Source organism: Peromyscus leucopus, chromosome 10 (genome assembly GCF_004664715.2).
Source record: "Peromyscus leucopus breed LL Stock chromosome 10, UCI_PerLeu_2.1, whole genome shotgun sequence".
In the NCBI taxonomy this organism is placed as follows: Eukaryota; Metazoa; Chordata; class Mammalia; order Rodentia; family Cricetidae; genus Peromyscus; species Peromyscus leucopus.
The window spans coordinates 88484770-88506223 of NC_051071.1; the positions used below are offsets into that span (position 1 = coordinate 88484770).

General features: G+C 45.2%; 1 protein-coding gene across 3 annotated transcripts; it reads left to right on the forward strand.

Moving 5' to 3' along the window:
- Positions 1 to 347: 347 nt before the first annotated feature.
- Nudt9 (nudix hydrolase 9) lies at positions 348 to 20808 on the forward strand. Of its 3 annotated transcripts, none has more exons than XM_037209234.1 (8): positions 348 to 372; positions 4343 to 4582; positions 9133 to 9228; positions 10638 to 10724; positions 13058 to 13169; positions 15662 to 15808; positions 16759 to 16843; positions 20367 to 20808. In XM_037209234.1, exons 2-8 carry the CDS (start codon positions 4386 to 4388, stop codon positions 20543 to 20545), a joined length of 903 nt encoding a protein of 300 aa, XP_037065129.1. In that variant the 5' UTR covers positions 348 to 372; positions 4343 to 4385; the 3' UTR covers positions 20546 to 20808. The 3 variants fall into 3 exon arrangements, with proteins under 3 accessions (XP_037065129.1, XP_028723145.1, XP_028723144.1); XM_028867312.2 differs by lacking the exon at positions 348 to 372 and adding an exon at positions 394 to 416; XM_028867311.2 differs by lacking the exon at positions 348 to 372 and adding an exon at positions 532 to 721.
- The last annotated feature ends 646 nt before the right edge of the window (positions 20809 to 21454 follow it).

The window sequence follows — 21454 nt, forward strand, 5'->3', positions numbered from 1 at the left end:
TCCCTTCCTCTAGGTCCCAGCGGGGCGCAGGTCACCTGACCGAGCGGATCACGTGACTGGCGGGAGGCTCTCCCCACCCCTCCGCCCCCCGTTCCCGCTCACAGGGCGGTCGCCGCGTCAGCTCGGAGCGCGCGGTCCGAAAAGCGAGTTAGTTGGCGTCTGGAAAGCAGCCCGCTGCCGTCTCAGGAGCCGCCACCGGGCCATGACGTCTCCTCCGAACCTCGTACCGCCCACGTGACTCCGTGCGGCCTTCCTCTCCCGGCGCCTTCCCTTCCGCTTTGGCCTCCGCGGTCCTCCCTGCGCGCCCCGCCGCTCACCTCCGCGCGCCTGCGCAGACGGGGGGCGGAGGGCGGGGCAGGCCGGGGCAGCGAGGTTGGTTTGCGGCATCGTCGTCGTAAAGCGCCGTCGTGCGGCCGGTGCGTCGTGGGGCTGCGGGCGCCGCGGGCTGCGGACAGCCGGCTGGTGTGGTGGGGGGGACACGACGTCGGCGTCCCGCCAGGGCCGAGCGCCGCCGGGTCCTAGTGCCCGCTGGCTGCCCGGCGCACCCGGCGCGGGGCTCGCTGCGGGGCTCGAGCCAGGCCGGGCGGCTTGCAGACCCCGCGCGCCGGGCGCCGATGGCCGGCCGCTCCCTGGGGCAGGCGGTCGCCACCGTGTCGCTCTCAGTGGCCCTCGCGTCCCTGACTGTGCGGTCCTCAGGCTGCCGCGGCGTCCCCGCGTCCAGGTACCCCGTTTCTGGGACGGGCTGCGGCTCCCTCCCCCGACCTCGGGTGGGCTGCGACCCCCACTTGCCCTTCCTGAAGGTTGTGTTGTAGGCTTTGCTCGCGTACTGGATTTTGGAAAAAACAATGAGCAAGGACCTTTCTGGATCTCTGATGTCTAAATTTGCCATCATAGCTAAGCCGCCAGTGTTAATTCATAGACCACCAGGGAGTTGAATGAGCGTTTTCTGCGTGGCTGGGTGTGAGGGGTGGTACTGGACACCTGTAATGGAAACATATATACTGTTACTGTGAGTAGCAGATAGTGCTTGCTGTGCGCAAGGAAGGCGATTGACTCTTGGCTTTTGGTTCCATCGAGAACCAAAGTGTAACCTCGCTCTTTCTCTTTCTGCTGGACGAGGTGGCCGCGACTTTCCGAGTGACTTGGAAAGTTTGTAAGCCTGGTTCTGTTTTAAGTTCTCCGACACCAGTGTCTGTAGCAGTGGTCCTAACCCTCACCTCCTTAAAACACATACACCCACACCTCAAACTTGACTGTCCAGGAGGTAGACTATAACCAAGCTTCGGTTTCACAGAGGAAAAGAGGTTAGTTCCGTGGCCGGCTTATAAGACCAAATTTGAAATTCCTGAGGGCTCCGCTTACAGGAGTGACATCTTCCTTCACCTTTTTGAAAATAGAAACCTCTTCTACTGTGGTTTGTAGGCCTCATGGTTTCATCTGTTTTCTGTCTTCCTGACAGGTTAAAACCTCTCAGAGTGTCCTCTGTCTGCTGGTGTGAATGAACTTCCTCTTGTACATCTGGTCTTCTTCAGTGGGGTTTGCAGAGGGAAAAAACTCAGCTCCCTGGAAGTCACTAATGCCATTTTTGTTGATTGTTACCAGAACAGTGCCAAGCTGCTTGGTGTTTATTCTTTGTTTTAGTAAGACGAGGAAGTGAACTCTGGAAGTGGTGTATCCAGAACCGAAACTGCATGTTCAGAAGTCAAGTCCAAAGCTGAGTCAGCAAGAATGTGTTACGCGCCCGCTAATCTAATACTGTAAACCCTCTGGGGATAGGCAAGAGCAGTGTGCCATCAAGAGTTTGGGACTGTAGTTTTCTTTAGGGGTGTGGCCCAGCTGAGAGCCTGGATCTGGATTCTGATTCAGCTGAGAATATATGGCCTCAGCTAACCTATTAAGGTTCCCGAGTCTTTATTAGACTTATTTCCAAATTAGTTTCCTAATTCCTATTTGTTAGGGCAAAAGTTTCTTGCATAGATCTGTTATTCAATAAAAAAAGACTTAGGCTCTGTATATGTATGTAATAAGTATTCTTGTTCTAGTAGTTGTCCCTGTCTCACATTGGAGAGCAGATGTAAATGGGATCGCACTTCTCTGTAGGGAAGATGCATAGTCTGATTTTATTTTGCTATTTGTTTTAAAAATATTTATGAGTGTTCTCTCTGTTATGTGTGTGCTTGTGTGTGTGCGTGTGTGTGCGCGCGTGCGTGTGCATGCATGCGTCTGTGTAGTTATGTGTGCCTGTGCACCTGTGTGGAGCCCAGCAATTGATATTGGGTGTCTCATCACTCACTGTTTGCCTATTCATTTGAGGAAGATTCTCTTCCTCATAAAAGAATTGTGGGGTTTTTTTTTAGGCTAGGCTGGATCCTCCTAACCGCCCCCTCAAGGTGAGGTCACAGGTATGCGTGGACTACCTGGCGTTTTGGATGCGTCCTGGGACCTGAAGGCCTGAACTCTAGTACCCAGTGACTGGATGGTTGCTGGTCTTGGTGGAAGTGCCATCTCTCCAGCTCCACTCTTTTTTTTATGGAATTCAATTGACTTACGAAAGTAAGCAGTCAGGCGTGTAAGTCTGAGACCAGAGAGCATGTTGACAGAGTTCTGCTTGCTTAGTCTAAATTGGGGAACAGGGAACCTCAGATTACTTAAATATTTTTGGTACGTGGTTGGGATAGAATAATGAATTTTTTTTTCTTTTTTTTCCTATTCCCATCCATGCAACTTATCTCTCATTTCAATATAGAGAACAGACTCTGTTAACTTTCTAAAAACATATACCTGCAATCTGGTTAGATAAATACGTTTTATACTTACGTATTTTTGAGTGTGAGCTTTGAATGGTCTTTATTTTTCAGAGAATTCATAACTTAGATTTCCAGATCTTTAGTGCTGAAGGAAGCATGTCATCAGATAGGAAAGTAATGAAAACCCACCAGTTTTATTGGTTTGTGAGGCACTCTGCTGAGCATCCAGGCTAGCTCTGATCAGGTGGCCTCCCTAGCTGTCCCCACTGCTCAGGAATCGTACTTGTACTTTGCACAAAGTGAGTCAGGTTATATATTCTCCTGCTTTTCACTGGATCCCAGCTCCCTGGGCTGGGAACCGAATTGTACTTGTACTTTGCCCAAAGTGAGTCAGGTTATATATTCTCCTGCTTTTCACTGGAGCCCAGCCTTCCTGGGGTGGGAACCGAATCGTTAGTTGGGCATGCCCTGCAGGTGGGAGTTTGATAATACCTCATGGATGCAGAGTGCATGCAAAATGAAGTGGTAGTGTTTTGAAAGTCTCTAAATGGTGTGACAGAGAACAGCTTGCATTACACTCACAGCTCTAGACACAGACAACAGGGCGGAATTGGACCTGCTAAAGTCAGACAGAACAGACAGTCTGTCACTCTCTTACAAAAACATTCATTCTGTGTTGGTATGACTCAGCAGTCACACCACAGGTAACTCATGTCCACACAAAAACTTGCACATACTTTTTTATTAATAAACTCCTGTTTGTATTTTTGCCCATGGCTGATTTCCCATAACACTCCCGCCCATTTCCTGAAAGGAAGCAAAATGAAAGTTCTGCCTTCTGTTTCCTCAGCTAAAATAATTGCAGTCAATAGGCAACAGTTATGAGATTAACTAGTTTGTGTGTGCATGCTGGTGCGTGTCAGTGTGTGTGTGTGTGTGTGTGTGTGTGTGTGTGTGTGTGTGTCCGTCCATATGGGAGCCAGAGGTTGATCCTGGATGTCTTCCTTGGCCCCCGAGACAGGGTCTCTCTCACTGACCCTGGAGCTCACCCGTAGGCTGGCTGGCTACTGAGCTTTCCCGGTGAACATCCTTCACCTCCGATGCTGTCTGTGGTGACTGTGCGGAGGTGCTCACCTCTTGTGTCAGTGCCAGGGCTCTGACCTGAGGTCCTTGTGTAAGCCTTCTGCTGAGTTATCTCTCCAGTCTGATTTAGCTAATTTTCAAAAGCTCGATATTTAGAAAAACCCCTCGTGGATGCTACATGTTCTTAACTTTTTTGATTTACAAGTGTTTATTTTGCGTGTGCATGTGGATGCACAGATGAGTGCAGGTGCCCTCAGAGGTCAGCGGCCTCGGATACTCTGGAGCTGGAGTTGTAGGTGGTTGTGCGTGTCTGACTTAGGTGTTGGGAATCAAGCTTGGGTCCTCTGGAAGAGCGACATATGCTTTTAACCGCCGAGTCATCAATCTCTCCAGCCCCAGTTTTCTAATTTTTAAGTATTTGAAATTGAAAAATGTTTTGGCAAACTTTGAACTAGGTTATTTAATTCATATTTTAGAATGTTCGTAAGATGCTTTTCTTTTTTTCTCCTTAGGAACTCATTTCCATCCTGTGGATTTCACCTTAACGCCAACATCATGTCTGGTTCTAATGATGCCAAAGACAATTCCCACAACAAGGCTCGGACATCTCCTTACCCGGGTTCGAAAGTTGAACGGAGTCAGGTTCCCAATGAGAAGGTGGGCTGGCTCGTTGAGTGGCAGGACTATAACCCGGTGGAGTACACTGCAGTCTCTGTCTTGGCTGGCCCCAGGTGGGCGGATCCTCAGATCAGGTGAGAGGTGGATGTTAGCTGGGTGCAAGATGTCTACAGGTCATGTGTTTTCAGTTATCATTTGTTCCTAGAGAAATCATTTTTATCCATTCTGGGCGTTGTTACAAGTCAGTTTCTGCCCAGACCAAATAATCCATGTTTGTTTACTCTTTGCTAAGTTTTACAAGGATCTCTCCTAATAGGCATATCTATTTTGCTTTGAAATACCTGCTGTTTGTTTTGAAATGATAACAGTGGGTGGTGTCTGTGGACAGAAGTTTTCCTGTGTTCCACCCGGCCCGCAGCAGCTTATAAAATAATCACTCAGAGGCTTAATATTAATTGCAAACTCTTTGGTCTATGGCTCAGGCTTCTTGCTAGCTAGCTCTTTCATCTTAAATTAACCTATTCCTATTAATCTATATTTTGTCTTGTGGTCGTGGTATTACCAGTCTGCTGGCATCTTGTTCCTCCTTGGGCAACTGGATCCTGTCTCCCTGACTCTGCCTACTTCACCCTGTGTCTCTCTTAGATTTCCCACCTGGCTCTTATCCTGCCTTACCATGGGCCAAAACAGCTTCTTTATTAACCAATAGTAAGCAACACATATTCACAGCATACAGAAAGACCATCCCACAGCAGGTGTCTGTTTTTGCATGTCCTAGTTGGGTTAACAGTTGTACACCTCTGATGTTTCCAACAGAGCTAGGCTGGTATTTGAGGTTGTGAAAATGTTCTTAGACATTTTTCCAGACTATCAAAAACAGATGATGAGCATGATAAAATAGGAAAGGGAGAGAGAAAGTGGGGAAGGAGGAGAGGAGAGGCAGAGTGCTTTATGTTCCTGGAAGTGCTGGGTTGGTTCATATTTCATGATCATATTCTCTTTTATTCTCTTTCCAGCTTTGCCATGCTATAATCGACAAAAATTATATGTATTTAAGATGTACAGCTCAGTGGTTTGTTTCACGAGTGCACTGTGAAACAATTACCATAGTAACAGCAGTTAACACACTCACTGCCGTCCTGTATACTGCTTTCTGTGGTGTGGTGAGAACACTGGAGATCTGTCTCCAGCACAGTGTGGGCTGTGCTCACTGAGCCGGACAGAAGAGCTCCGGAACTGATCCTCATACGAAACCAAAACCTCGGGTCCTTGCCGCATTATCTTCTCCATGTGCCTGCTATTTATGTTCCCTTTAATGATACATCTAATACAGCTGTAGGACTGTTTGCTTTTTAAAAAGCTTTCAGGAGCTAGGCAGAGAGCTCAGTATAAGAGCACTTGTTGCTCTTATGGAGGACCTGAGTTTGGTTTCCAGCACTTACATGGTAGTGCACAACCTTCATAACTCCAGTTTCGGGGGCTTTCTTAGCTCCATGGGCAGCCTGGTGATGTATGTAATAAATGCAGGCAAAACACTCATACTTATGAAATAAAGTCAATCTAAAAATTATTTTTAAAAGTTACTCATTCATTGGATTTATTTTAATTATTTTATTTTACTTCTTTGTTGCTGGTCATTGCTAAGTATCCAAGTGGTTAGCACTAAGGTACATTCTCAGCCTAAGCTTGTATTTTGACTCATGTATAAAAACATAAGGCTGCACTGGTGTTGGATGCATGTATGTATTTGAATCAGCTTAAACAGAGTTGCCTCCTCAAACCTCCTTTCTTTAAGTTGGAAACATTCCAAATCATTTCTTCTAGCTCTTTGAAATGGTCTGTAATCGCTCTGAAGTCACCAGAGTGTACAATAGCACCAGAACCCGTAGTCCTATGTAAGTCTACCTCAGTGCCCGTTGAGAAGGTTGTTCTCCAACCCCTTTGTAGCAGTACTTTCCTGTCAGGGCCGCCAGCTCAAAATCACTACACAGAGACTTAGTATTAATTATGAAAGCTTGCTCATTAGCTTAAGCTTGTCTCAGCCGGCTCTTATAACTTCAGTTAACCCATTTATATTAATCTACATTTTGCCACTTGGTGTTACCTCTCCCATCTTGTATCTCCTGTTTCTCTCCGTGTCTGAGTGGCAGCTTCGCCTTTCTTCTTCCCAGAATTCTCTCTCTGCTTGGAATTTCCACCTATACCTCCTGCCTAGCTATTGGCCATTCAGCTTTTTATTACAACAGTCACAGCAATACATCTATCTTCACACAGTGTACAAATACCCCCACACCATTTCCCCCTTTTTGTCTAAATGAAAGGGAAAAGTTTTAACTCTGATACAGTAAAAATATATACAATAGGAACAATTATCAAATAAGAATTACATTTACAATGTCCAGTCCATTTGTGTTTGGCGAATTTGGAGAATTTGTGACCGTATGTTGGTCTGACATTTATATCTGAGCTGAGCAAAATGACTTTAAGCTGGAGAGAATGGTGAGTGGTTAAAGTGCTTGCTATAAGAGCATTTGGACCTGAGTTTGGTCCCCAGAACCAATGTAAAAAGGCAGGAGTGTGGGGGACGTGGGAGGGTTGGGGGGGGAGGTAGGAGTGGGGACAGGGGCAGGTGCAGCATGCGCTTGTAACCCCAGTGCTGGAGAGGCTGGGATCATGGGATCCCTGGAGCCTGCTGGCCAGCAGCCCAGGATATTTGGCCAGTTTCAGACCAGTAAGAGGTTCTAAGAAACAATGAGTGGATGGCTGCTGAGAATTAATCCCCGAGGTTGACCTCCGGTCTCCACACGCACAAACATGCACACTTGCATCCCCACCCCAGCACTTCTAACAGCAAAAATCAAACAAATTGATTGAGGTAGATATTAAGAGAGGGTAACTACAGGGTAGGAAGTGTAAGCGGGTGATTGGGTAGTCAGCAGCTGCCCACACACAGTTCCTTAGGGAGTGCTGCCATCTTATGGCTCAGCGGGGGTTACCATTCACAATACTATGTTTTATATCGTATATATATCATATAATTTATATATGTATAAGTATGTATATATGAACTAGAAAAGAGAATTTCAAAGTTCCCCATGTAAGGAAGTGGTAAATGTGTGAGATGATATAAACGCTAATGACTTAAATTAGGTTGTCACATTTTTATAAATGCACCAGATGGTCACTGTTCCCCATAGTATGTACAGTGATTATGCATTAATTAAAAAGACAAGCCGGGCAGTGGTGGCGCACGCCTTTAATCCCAGCACTTGGGAGGCAGAGCCAGGTGGATCTCTGTGAGTTTGAGGCCAGCCTGGTCTCCAAAGCGAGTTCCAGGAAAGGCGCAAAGCTACACAGAGAAACCCTGTCTTGAAAAACCAAAAAAAAAAAAAAAAAAAAAAAAAACCCAAACCAAAAAACAAACAAACAACAACAAAAAAAAAGACAAAAAAAGCCGGTGGCAGTGGCGCATGCCTTTAATCCCAGCACTTGGGAGGCAGAGGCAAGCAGATCTCTGTGAGTTCAAGGCCAGCTTGGTCTACAGAGGGACTTTCAGGACAGGTACCAAAACTGCACAGAGAAACCCTGTCTTTAACTCAGTTGCCTCCCGAGTTTATTCTCTTACACTCTGCTAAACTGCCATCACACAGCCTCAGAAGAAAAAGAGCCCCAGGCCTCCTTCATCCAGAATGTAGCGAATAATATACACATATATGTAAACAATGGACATGTGGGTGCAGCGTCACATGAAGAGAACAAGAGAGGCTGCATATAAGGGGTGAGGAAGGGCTGAGTGCAGGTGCTGGACATGAGCTACGAAAGAGGACATACAGCTAATTGCCATTCTAGGTCTAACTGGTGCGTTCTTTGGTTGTGGTAGTGGATAAGTGCATAAGAATATGTTTGATACAGAAAGTGTAACATGTAATTCAGAACTTCTCGGCCTCTGTTCCGAATGCCCACGCTAACTGTATAGAAGGCCATTGAGTTGTACGGGTTCTAGGTCTGGTTCATCTTGGTCTTGTTTTAATTTATTTGCAAGATTTTACATACTGTTTGTTATAAAATCTTTCTGTTGAGGCATGACATAAATGCAGTCCATGTGCATTTCCAAAGTGTGCAGTTTAGTAAACGTGCAATTCAGGTCAAGATCTCCAGCATTTCCAGAGGACTATGGCTATTTTTAATATACATCATATTTACTGTATGATTGAGGGGATGAATTCACCCTTTGTGAATTTTGATGATATGTAGATATTTGACAGCATTAACCAATATGCATTAAATTAAGGTAAAGTCACTTGGAGGCAGTAGGGATGTCACCCTGTTCAGAAGGAACCTTTGCTTGGGAACCCTGTGGAAGCGGCTGTTGCTGCAGCGTTCCCACAGATGGTTTTGGGTTTCTGGTATGATGTGGACATTTTGCTCATGTAGGAGGGGGTCCCTTCCTTCTTTTAAAAGGGTTAAATAGGCCTTATAATATGACATCTTTTTCTGCTTTGGCTAAGAGGGTCTTTGCCCACCTCTAGAGCCTGTTTTGATTGAATAAGATGATTTGTAAATCAGAACTTACTCTTAAAATTTTTCAAAGATACTGTTTATCATGAATAACAGTGAGTTAGGTTGTTAAGCTGTAGGCGGTGTTTAATCATCGTTTTATTTTGCATTGTCATTCTCATTGCAGTGAAAGCAACTTTTCTCCCAAATTCAATGAAAAGGATGGGCACGTGGAGAGAAAGAGCCAGAACGGCCTGTACGAGATCGAGAACGGGAGACCCAGGTGGGTGCTGGCGTGGAGTCACTCAGCCTGAGATCGCCAGGGAAAGGAGGTGTTAGCAGTCTGCAGTCTACAGTTAGTGAAACTGTAAGAGCTGGGCACGGTATGTGACCACCGACGTTTTCACAGAACTCCCCGTGCATTCACGTATTTTTAGTTCCATTTAACAGATGAGGAAAGAATGTTAGCAGTTTGCACACAGCTAGTAAGTGCTGGAGACAGGATTTTTGAATATATTGTTTCATTATTTTATCTTGAAGGTTGAAACAAATAATTGGATAAGTATAAAAAGGACTAAAATTTGTATTTTCAATGGATATTTATTAAATGAGCTAATGGCTTATAGTCAGAATTTATTCAAACATGTAAGACATGAAAGATAGTAAAATTCTTTGCTGGTAAAATTGCTCAGTGTATAAAGTCTCCACTACAAGGCTGACCACCTGCCCCCGGGGACTCAGGTTGGAAGGAGAGATTGAGTCCTATAGCTTGTTCTCTGACACACACACACACACACACACACACACACACACACACACACACACACACACACCACACTAAATAGAGTGCAATTTAAAAGACAAGTAAAACCCAGTAATTTAAACATCAAGGCTCTTTTTGCCCATCTCCTGTTCCTGTCCTTCTGTAATTTCAAAAAAAATTATTGTTAGTTGTCCAGGTGAGTTAAAAAAAGTTTGTGAGTTTAGTGCAAAGCAATATAAAAATTCACTCAGTTTCAACAGCAGTAATGCAGATGGGTGTGAGTGTAGATGCGGTGATGTCATGGGGTGTGAGTGGGGATGCGTGTAGCTGACATTTTATTCTGGGCTGTGGATTAGATTAAGAGATTAGATTAAGAAGTTAGTAGCACATACCTTTAATCCCAGCACTCGGGAGGCAGAGGCAGGCAGATCTCTACAAGTTCAAGGCCAGCCTGGTCTACAGAGTGAGTTCCAGGATAGCCAGGACTACACAGAGAAACCCTGTCTCAGAAAAACAAACAAAAGGTTATTTGGGGGCTGGGAAGATGGCTCTGTGGTGAAGCTCTTGTCTTATAGGCACACAGACAGGAGTCTGGCCCTCCAGAGCCCACACAAAAGCCAATCAGGCAGGGTGCCTGCCTGTGATCTCAGGACTCAAGGAAGGGACTGAGCAGGCTATGGCACGGGTAACTGGCCAGCCAGGCTACCTCAGACTAGCTGATTGGTCCTCTCTTGATAAACTGGAGCGCTGTTGATGAAGACACCTCAGGCCGGATGTCTACTTCATGCCTCCACACATGTACATGCATACCGCCTATACACATTCAAACGTGTGTACACACACGCATGCTGTATCAAGCCAGACTTTAAATAATGAGTGCATTTAATTGATTGTGTGTTGTTTGTGGTCTTGTGTTCTTTTCCCCATAGAAATCCTGCAGGAAGGACAGGACTGGTTGGCCGGGGTCTTTTGGGGAGATGGGGCCCAAATCATGCTGCAGATCCCATTATAACCAGGTAAGGACCGAGTAAGGTGTTTGAGTAGCAGAGAGCTAAGTGATGAGAAAAATACAAATGTCAGCTCTATGTCTGTGTTCTATGTGTAGGTACAGACTGTGTTTGTATGTACATGGGACCTTAGATGATGTGGTGTGTGGTGGAAGAACAAAGCTGTAGTTTTAGCGAGGTGTTGTGTCTTATGCTTGTGATCCCCATAGTTGGGAGATTGAAGCAGGAGGATTGCCATGGACTTGAGGCCCATCTCAAAGCCTCAAAATCAGTCAGTCAGTTGATTAAGCTGCGGTTTTATGTGGTAGGTGTACATCAAGCATTATCTACCAGGCATGTCCAACTTACTGTCCGAGAGCTGCGTTCTGTGCCCAGTGATGGCTGTGAATGTGGCCCAGCACCACATGAGATGGTTTTTTTCACTCGAGAGCCTGTTTCTCCAGCATGAGCTTTGTAAATGACAGAGTCATGTTTTACATTGTCAAAAGTTTGCATATACCTGGCAGATATTTATTGAACATTTGTTTTTTTTTTTTTTTCAGCATTGAGTATGAACTTTGGAGCATATAAAAAAGTATAAGAATTAAGGTTTTGGTCATTGACGAGCTGTAGCTTCATTTGTGAGGTGGGAAATTTAAAATAAAAAGCATGAAATATGACCAAGTGCAGTCATGGATTGCTCAGCATTGGAGACACGTCCTATGAAACACGTCATTAGGCAATGTCCTCACTGTGTGCCTGACACACAGTGTGCTTGTACAAGCCTAGATGATGCAGGCCAGTCACTCACTGTGGCCGCTTGATGGACATAAGACGTATGAGATAGCCAGAGTAACGTGTCGTAATGTTTTATAGTAAACTTGTTTGTCCATAAAATCACTGAGGAAGGCATGATTGTTAAAGAACTTGGTGCCATTAAAAAGAATCCAGGAGCTTTCAGTGGACTGGTATAGGAAAGACCTTGAGGGTATCTCAGGAATGGACAAGTCACTCCTACCCCTTGGCTTCCAACGACTAAAAGGGTAAACTCACTTATAGTCTTACCTTAGAAGGGAGCCGTGGAGCACCCTGCCTGTACAAGGGTGCTGCCCTTTCCAGAGGATGGTATCTATGAAAGCCGCACTTTCAGTTTCAATGAATGAGTTTATTAAGTGTAGCAGGTAAAAGGTAAAGAAATAGCAAGTAGCAGATGGTAACAGCATTTTGTCTGGTCTTTGAGTCATTTTGTTTCCCTTGAGTGATCTTCGTGATCTTCGTGCCTCTGTGGAAGTCAGTGAGCTCTCTAAAATGCTAACGGCATTACCCTGCTGAGCAGTATTCTCTGGCTGTCTTAAGAACACAGACTTGAGAATTCTGTGTAAACATTCGCTGCCTTCTTGAGCTTCACACTCCACCCCCCCCCCCACTTGCTTAGATGTTCATTTTCTTGGACCAATATTTTATTGCTTTGTATCTTTCTTATGTTGTGTTTGGGTCTGCACTAATTCTTTTGCTCTGTTTACTGTACTCCCCAGTCTGGAACCTGTTCTTAGGATGTGTCACTTTGGGGGTTAGCCCTGCTCCAGAACCTCTCGTGAGGACTTGGGGGTCAGATGAAACTTGGAGACCCATCCAACACTAGTGTGCCCTCACACTTCCTCTAGGGTGAGAGTTGCACCATAGGCTTCCCTACCTACTTGTTATTGGAAGTACAAAGTTCTTATCTTTGTCTAGAAGACCAGTTTTAGAAAAAGCATTGCAATTGAAGCTGTGGATCAGGAAAGGGAGGGAGGCTTGTCTTTGAGAAAGAGGATGTGGTTAGAAAAACGTTTTCTGAACTGCCTATTCCCTAACCACATAATTAAATTCAAGACATAAAATTAAAGTATAGAATGGAGGTTTTTTTCCCCCTCATAGTCTAAGGATGGTATAAAGATTGAAGAGCACTACTTTACACTCAGCTGAAACTACTTGGTAGCCTGCTTTTCTGATATCCCAGGGTGAGGTGCTCAGTCCAAGAAGTATTGCCGGGCCTGTTTATCACTTCCGTTTCTAAAAGGGATCCTTGGTGGAAAAATACCTTGCAACACCTTGAGAACCTTCCTTCAAATTATGTTCTGCTTTTAAATGTTTTTTGTTAAGGAGTAAAAATCTTATGTAATCTAAATTTTCCTTACAAAGAATACAGCAACCTTGTGTGCTGTAAACTTCCTTCTGGTTAATAACAGGGCTAAATAGATCATTTTTCTAATAAAAACAGTCTTAAACCGGCTGGTTTGGGTAAATAAGTACTTTGGTATGGAGAAAGCACCTTTATGGTCACAGATATAAGCTGGAATCTTGTCTTCTGTCCCCGCTCACAGGTGGAAAAGGGATGAGAGCGGTAATAAAATCACACATCCTGTCTCCGGGAAATGCATCTTACAGTTTGTTGCAATAAAAAGGAAAGACTGTGGAGAGTGGGCAATTCCGGGGGTAAGCACGGCCCCGCCCTCCGCTGATGCTGTCACTGTCCATTGCTTTGCTCACTGTGAGGCTCCCGTGTGAGGAGGCTGCTCCTCACTCCCCATCAGTCTCTATCACCTCCATGGAGGAGGCTGCTCCTCACTCCCCATCAGTCTCTATCACCACCATGGAGGAGGCTGCTCCTCCCTCCCCATCAGTCTCTATCACCTCCATGGAGGAGGCTGCTCCTCACTCCCTATCACAGTCTCTATCACCGCCATGGAGGAGGCTGCTCCTCACTCCCCATCACAGTCTTTATCACCTCCATGGAGGAGGCTGCTCCTCCCTCCCCATCAGTCTCTATCACCACCATGGAGGAGGCTGCTCCTCACTCCCCATCAGTCTCTATCACCGCCATGGAGGAGGCTGCTCCTCACTCCCCATCACAGTCTCTATCACCATCATGGAGGAGGCTGCTCCTCACTCCCCATCAGTCTCTATCACCTCCATGGAGGAGGCTGCTCCTCCCTCCCCATCAGTTTCTATCACCACCATGGAGGAGGCTGCTCCTTCCTCACTCCCCATCAGTCTCTATCACCACCATGGAGGAGGCTGCTCCTCACTCCCCATCACAGTCTCTATCACCATCATGGAGGAGGCTGCTCCTCACTCCCCATCAGTCTCTATCACCACCATGGAGGAGGCTGCTCCTCACTCCCTATCACAGTCTCTATCACCGCCATGGAGGAGGCTGCTCCTCACTCCCCATCAGTTTCTATCACCTCCATGGAGGAGGCTGCTCCTCACTCCCTATCACAGTCTCTATCACCGCCATGGAGGAGGCTGCTCCTCACTCCCCATCAGTCTCTATCACCACCATGGAGGAGGCTGCTCCTCACTCCCTATCACAGTCTCTATCACCGCCATGGAGGAGGCTGCTCCTCACTCCCCATCAGTCTCTATCACCTCCATGGAGGAGGCTGCTCCTCACTCCCCATCAGTCTCTATCACCGCCATGGAGGAGGCTGCTCCTCACTCCCCATCACAGTCTCTATCACCGCCATGGAGGAGGCTGCTCCTCATTCCCCACCAGTCTCTATCACCACCATGGTTTAGAATGATGTACTTTGAGGATCACGTACAGTTGTAGCATCTTTGGAAGAACATGAACTTGCGGCTAGACCGAGGCTCCTGCTCTGCCCTGTGCAGTGGCTGTGGGTGATGGAGTCCAGGCCCTCGTTGTTAAAATGAAGGTAGCCCTATTGACCTCAGAGAGATGCCAATGAATGTTTGACATATGGTTGGCACTCCTTATGTAAGGTTCATCTCAGCCCCCTACTCTAAACTCAGTTATATATTTTTAGCATTATTGATTGAATTCTTATTTTTAATCATAATACCACTGGTTACAGACTTTTCCTGAAGTTCCATATCACCATCAGGAAGGTGTACTTGTAGCCCATTTTGACTTTGTGCCACTGATATATTTGAATACATTAAAATATGTATCCTATGTGTGGTAGAGGCCTTGTAGTTTATGTCTTACTGTGAGATGGCGGTAGCTGAGTGAAGATGAGTTTTTATGAATATACTGCTGTCGTAAGAATATGTTTTTCTTTGTAGTGTAAAAGTGGAATGGAATGGCAGACTAGCTGACTGATCCAAGCTCAGCCTGACACCGGGAACCAGTTCACTCTTGCTAAGTGCAATAACACAAGAATGGCTTTATTGTAGGGCATTACATTTTTATCGTTATTTGAAATTCCGATTGGGAAGCAGCAGTTGTCACTGATAGGTTTCTGAGTACACTGATACAGTTTTCATCTCCTTATTGACGACTCCCTGCCTTTGTCAGTTAATGTTGTAGACACCGAGACAGAACAGAGCCAAATGAACAGATATCCCGTCTTCTGTTACATTTCAGTGGGAAAGGTAGCTCGTGTAATAAGATGGATCGGTTAAATCTAAGTTTTATGTCAGAACAGGAAAATCTAGACCAGGCCTGGAAGTAAAAAGTGATTGAGAAATTGAAAATTTAGTTACAGCTGGAGAAGGCCTTTGGGGAAGGTGACATTTAAATGACATTACGGAGGAAGCGAATGAGTAGTGTCTGTGGAGAGACATTTGGGGTTCTGTGGGGAGAATTAGCAGGCGCAGCCGCTCTCGGACAGAGTGCTGCTGGTGCATCTGGAAATGCCGAGGAAGCCATTGTGGCTGGAACGGACTAGTCAGTGTGGGAAGAGTCACTGTGCCGTTTTCTTGCCTCCAGGCCTTGTAGTTTGAGTTTGGAAAGTACGAAGAAATGAGTTTGCCTGGAACAGTTTGCCATAGCCTAACCTTGGACTGATTACTGTGGCTCAGTGTATGCGCTGCCTTTCTTGGCTGCTGATGCTGGAAACGAATGGTTTAAGAAGCACTTCTCACAGAGGGCTGGGAAACACAATAATACACGTTTATTGTACCAGTTGGTAAACATGTGTCGAATAAGCCAAAGCTTAACTTCTTAAACAACGTGCCTGCAGGGGATGGTAGACCCCGGAGAGAAGATCAGTGCCACACTGAAGAGGGAGTTTGGTGAGGAAGCCCTGAACTCCTTACAGAAGTCCAGTGCTGAGAAGAGAGAGATCGAGGAGAAGCTGCACACGCTCTTCAGCCAGGAGCATCTCGTGGTAAGGGCTCCTGGGAGGCTCCTGTCAGCGGGGCCGTGGGATCTGCTCACAAAGCAGACTGTGCTTAACGTCTCTCTCTCTCTCTCTCTCTCATGTGGAGTGTGTGTGTGTGTGTGTGTGTGTGTGTGTGTGTGTGTGTGTGTGTATGTGTGTAAGGAGAGAAGACTTTTTCACATGCCATTTGCTTTGCTTTTTGAGAGAGAGGTCTCATTGGTTAGACCCAGTTGACATGTCAGCAAGCCCCAGGGATCCATGAGTCTCCTGTGTTTGCCCAGCATTCGCCTTACTGACCGAGCTCTCTCCAGCCCTGGGCTGGGTCTCCTATTCCCTGCCTTGGCCTCCCAAGGGGATTTTCTGTTTGTTATATATGCTGTCTGGATCATCTTACATTTGTGCAGGATGACTAGATCCAATATTTTCTGTTGTTAATGAGCTTTAAATTTCAGTTTTTAGATTTCTGTTTCCTAGGTTTGTCAAGAATAATAATCCCTCCAATCTATGATATTATAATCACAGAAATTATTAAAACAGAAAAATACTTATACTATGGATGTGGCCCAAATTGACTCCCATGGTGCTGTTGAACTTGGGGGTCCAGCATACTAATCATATTCTACCACTGAGTTACACCTCCAGACCCTCTCAGATTCTGTGGTGCTGAGGATTTTGTGAATTTTAAGTCTGCCTCAAAAGAGAGTATTGTACCCCGAGGAACATAAGACAAGTCTATGAAGCTATGCTAAAGGTTGTATGCTGTTTACATTTCTTTGTAAGCATTTTTTTTGGGGGGGAGTAAAGTCATGTAATATAACATACAACTATAACTATTTTAAAATGTCCAGTTCAGTAGTGTTCAGTGTGCATCAGGATATTTTCACGTATTAACTGAGTCTCTCCTGCTCACTCCCATCTCACCCTAGACACTGTTTTTCTGTCCCCGTTTACAACAGATATATAAGGGGTATGTTGACGATCCTCGGAACACTGATAATGCGTGGATGGAGACCGAGGCTGTGAACTACCACGATGAGACAGGTGATTTTAGTCTTAAACATGTTCCCATTGGCTAGAGTTGAGGACCAGCTAAAGCCAGGATGTCTACTAGGACGTCAGTACATCTAGAGTCTCTTAGCTCTTAAACCAATTAACTATTGAGTTTAGGGCTGTGCTTATCTGTAAGTGAAGTTGTTAGTATTAAAAGAATACTTAGAACAAAATCTGCCAAATTCCATCAGTGACTGAAATGTCCTTAATCTGTTGATGGCACGTGAAGTTGGATTTATAGGCTAAAATAATGCGGTTGAGAGCCATCAATTATTTAGTACAGTTATTAAACTGCAATTAAATTTGTGTAAACAGAAGCAAAAGCAAATGGGAATTGGGGTGGGGCAGTTTGGCGGTGAAGGAAGAGATGGCATTTATATTAATCTTGTTGTGTGATGTATTGCCATTCCGGTGCTGCGGCCTTGGGATTGACGGGTCTGTAATAAGTGTGTGGTACTGAGCAAGTGCATTTCCTCACCTGTGGGTCTTAGGACTCTGGGAGAGACAGTCTGTTGTTACAGAAGAGAAGGGAACCTGCTGTCTTCAGAATGACTTAGGATCTTTATGCATCAGTTTGCTCCTCAGAACCCCCTTTCTTGCTGAGCTGAGTGGTGTTTTAAGCGTTTGGCATTCGTTTGAGGAGTGATGAAATGAGCCATGTTCAGAGAACTCCCTGTTCTTCTGGCTCTTTGCTGAGCCACCTGATCTTATGCTAATCACTTGTCCTTGGACGGCAGCTTAGATGTGGGAGGTCTCCTTTCACTCTGCCTTTGCCTGGCCTCAGGAAACTCCAGTAGCAATTAATTCCCTTCACAATTCATTACTTACTTGTCACGTGCAAATGGAGTTTAGAACAGGTTTCTTGTTTAACTGCACACAATGCATTACTTATTTGTGAGGCTAAAAACAAATGGCCTTTTTCCCAAAGATTGAAGGTACATTATATACCTGATGGGTGGTTGATCTCAATTTCTCTGTAAAACAAACAAACAAACAAAAAACAAAAACAAAAAAATTCTGCTTTAATTCCAAGTCTTTGGCCTGTATAGATTGGCCATGGTCTACCTAACAGAAGGAATTAAGGCGGACAGGCCTGTAGCACTAGACTCTGTCCTGGTCTTACTGATTTGTCTTCCTCGTGCCTCTGGGCATCTCTAAGAGACTCCTTGGTAAGGTCTAAGGTGTGCCCTTCTCTCAGCTGACCCCTTGCTGGTAAAAGAATTGTACCCGAGGGCAGTAAACGGTGGGTGTGCTCAGGCTGGTTGCTGTGCCCCTCTCTCTGCTGTGACGGGATTTTCTACCTGAGCATGTGGCAGTGTGGATCTGAGATCTGTTTTCGTTCAGCTTTCTTCTAGTGAGAGAGGGAGCGGGAGCTGCTGAACCCTGTATGTATTTAAATATCAGTGATCAGAGCAGTAAAAGAAAGTCTAGACATTGTTAGTTCAGATAAAACACAGTGTGCTAGAGGACTGTACTGAGGTAACAGGACACTGTAAATCAGTGGTTCTCAACTTTCCCAGGGCTGTGGCCCTTTAATACACTTCCTCATGTTGTGGTGATCCCTAACCATAAGATTATTTTCGTTGCTACTTCAGAACTGTAATTTTGCTACTGTTATGAATTGCAGTATAAATATCTGTGTTTTCTGATGGTCTTAGGTGACCCCTGTGAAAGGGGTCGTGGCCCACAGGTTGAGGACCACTGCTTTAGCTTCGCACCAGCTGTGCGTCTCTCAGTCTGTGAAGGTGTTGGTAGCTGGAGTATGGACAGATGTGGAGCTGGGATGCCAGCACTAGCACTTAGAGCCTGTGGCCAACCGTGTCCTCTTTAGGAAGGACTTCTGCTGTCTTACTGTAATGGTGATTTTGACGTAGGTAAAATAATTGGAACTTAGAGAGTAGTTGATGTAAAGAGGAAAATATAAACCACCACCTTCAATTGCTAGCTTGCCTTAGCTTCTTCCAAACCTTGTGTAGCTTCACAAATAGATAGAGAAAAGGTGCTCGGGCTGTGTGTTCTGTTTCATCGACTGGCATTTCACTTAAAAGCATATTATGGCCACTTGATGGCCACAGATGTGGGCTGGCCTCAGTTACGGTTGTTCTTTGTTTTTAGTTTTTTTTTGAGATAGGGTCTTGCCACATAGCCCAGGCTGCCCTGAACTCGCTCTATAGCCTAGGCTGTCCTGAGCTCGCTCTATAGCCTAGGCCATCCTGAGCTTACTGTAGAGCTTAGTCTGGCCACGAACTTGAGGGCATTCTTCCTGCCTTTGACTGCCAGATACTGGGATTGCAGTCATGGACTACCATTTCAGGCCCCATCACCTGCCTGTTTAACATGACACTCCACTGTGTATCTCCATCGTGTCTAATGACGTGACACTCCACTGTGAATCTCTGTCGTGTTTAACCTGTGTCACAAGGCGATAAGTCTGATTCTGCCCATTTTTCAGACTGAGCTGGTGCAAGGGCACAGCAGTTGAGAGCATGGCCGCTCTTCCAGAGGGCCTAGGTTCAACTCCCAGCTCCTCCCTGTGACTCAGGATCGCCCGTAACTGCAGTCCAGGGATCCAGTGCTCTTCTGGCCTCTTCCAGCACCCGGCACACACGTGGTGCACAGACATTCATGCTGGCAAAACACCATGCACATTAGAGATAAATAAAGAATGTAGTATATGATACTCAATGCTTATATACGCACATAAAACACACACATATATTGCCTTGAATAGTTTACCCTCTATTTCCTTTGAATAATTTTTTTTTGAGACAGAATCTTTCATTATGTAGCCCAGGCTGGCTCTGAACTGATGGTAATACCCCTGCCTCAGTTCTCTTGGGTGCTGGAATTGGAGCAGTAAGCCATCACACCTTGTTTAATGTAACTTTTGTTTTCAACGTTTGGGATTTTACCCAGAGATTCGTGTATGCTAGGTAGGTACTGACCACTGAGCTGAATTCCAGCTCTCTAAACTCCTTGTACTTCCACCTGGAGCAGAGTCTGATACAGGCATTCCGGAAGTTATTGATGACGTGCTCATCGGGGAGAATTCATTTCTTAAAGTACTGGGTAAACACTGACAATTTATCCTATAGGAAGAGCCGTTACATTTCTAACAGTGATGGCATTTATACGTGTAAAAATATAATTATGAATATATTATATTATGGTTTCTGATTTGGCATTCAATTATATAACTTAAACTACATGAGTTATAAATTTGTTTTTTAGGTTTTTTTTATATTTAACTCAGTAATCCTTCTGGAATTTATTTTTGTAAAGGGTTTCATATAGCATGGTATCTCTCAAGGAGAATAGTCTTTAAAGAGAAAAGTTTTCATCTAATATTTAATCAGTTAGAATTCAGGCATTTTGGAATATTATGGTTTTTAATTCTTTGGCCACCTAATAACAATGATTTAATCGTATTTTTAGTAAGACTGTTTGAAAATACAGAACTGCATTGATTAAAAGCGGAATCAACGGATTTCCCTTTTTTTGGTGCGTTTCTTAGGGGAAACCATGGACAACCTCACCCTGGAGGCCGGGGACGATGCCGGGAAGGTGAAGTGGGTTGACATCAGCGATCAGCTCAAGCTTTATGCCAGCCACTCCCAGTTCATCAAACTCGTGGCGGAGAAGAGGGATGCGCACTGGAGCGAGGACCCTGCCGCTGACAACCGTGGGCTGTAGCTCGTTCCCGTGAGCCAGAGGCATTCTGGGAGTGCTACAGCCATCCAGCCGTCAGGGACACAGAACTGACTCCACAGAGGACACTCGGGAAGGTCTGCAACCAGGTAAAATGAGCGAGTACGATGAAGAACACTGAACTTTCAGCTTTCTTCTCAAAGGACTAGATCTCCAGATTTTGTATGTATTTAAGCATGGCTGAACAAAATTTAAATAACAAGCGGTCTTTAGAGAATTGTAGTTACAATAAAAATTTAAAAACCCAACTGGTGGTGACTGGTGTTTCTAGTTCTTACTGTTAACTCCTCACTGCCCGTGGAGCCGGGTGGTGCCCTGCTGAGCTAGACTTCTGGAGGTGCCACCGCCATAATGCCTGCCTGACCCGATTGCCTTTCAACTGTTTGCTCTCTGTTTTGTTTCCTGTGCATGCAGTGCCCGAGGAGGGCAGAAGAGGGCGGTGGATCCCCCGGAACTAGGTTTACAGGTTGTGAGCCTCTGTGAGTGGCTGGGAATTAAACCCCTGTCCTGGAAGAGCAAGCAATGATCTTAACTGCTCAGCCATCTCTCCAGCCCGAGTTACCAATTTTACAGTGGAGTTTCAGTTCGTGCATTTATTTATTTATTCATTTTGAGGCAGAGTCTCACTGTATCTCATTTTTTTCTAGTGGTCAAAGATCAAAGTCAATGAATAGAAGCTCTCACTTTTAGAATATTTAAATTTTAAAAATATGCCCAGGTAAATTAGTAGTTTATAGAGATGTCACTTTACTGTGACTACTGCATGACTAAGAATAGACATAGAAAGGAGTTAATTGGTCAGGGTCAGCTGGGAGCCTTCGTGAGTTCAAGTGGCTTTTGATGGGAGGATAGTATTAAGGATTGAAGTAGTTTTTCTGAGAGATGCGGGTTAAT

Coding starts and splice junctions, on each gene's coding strand:
- Nudt9 (XM_028867311.2), top strand. CDS start 615: ATGGCCGGCCGCTCCCTGGGGCAGGCGGTCGCCACCGTGTCGCTCTCA. Junction 722..4,342: donor CGCGGCGTCCCCGCGTCCAG/GTACCCCGTTTC, acceptor TTTTCTCCTTAG/GAACTCATTTCCATCCTGTG. Junction 9,229..10,637: donor ATCGAGAACGGGAGACCCAG/GTGGGTGCTGGC, acceptor TTTTCCCCATAG/AAATCCTGCAGGAAGGACAG.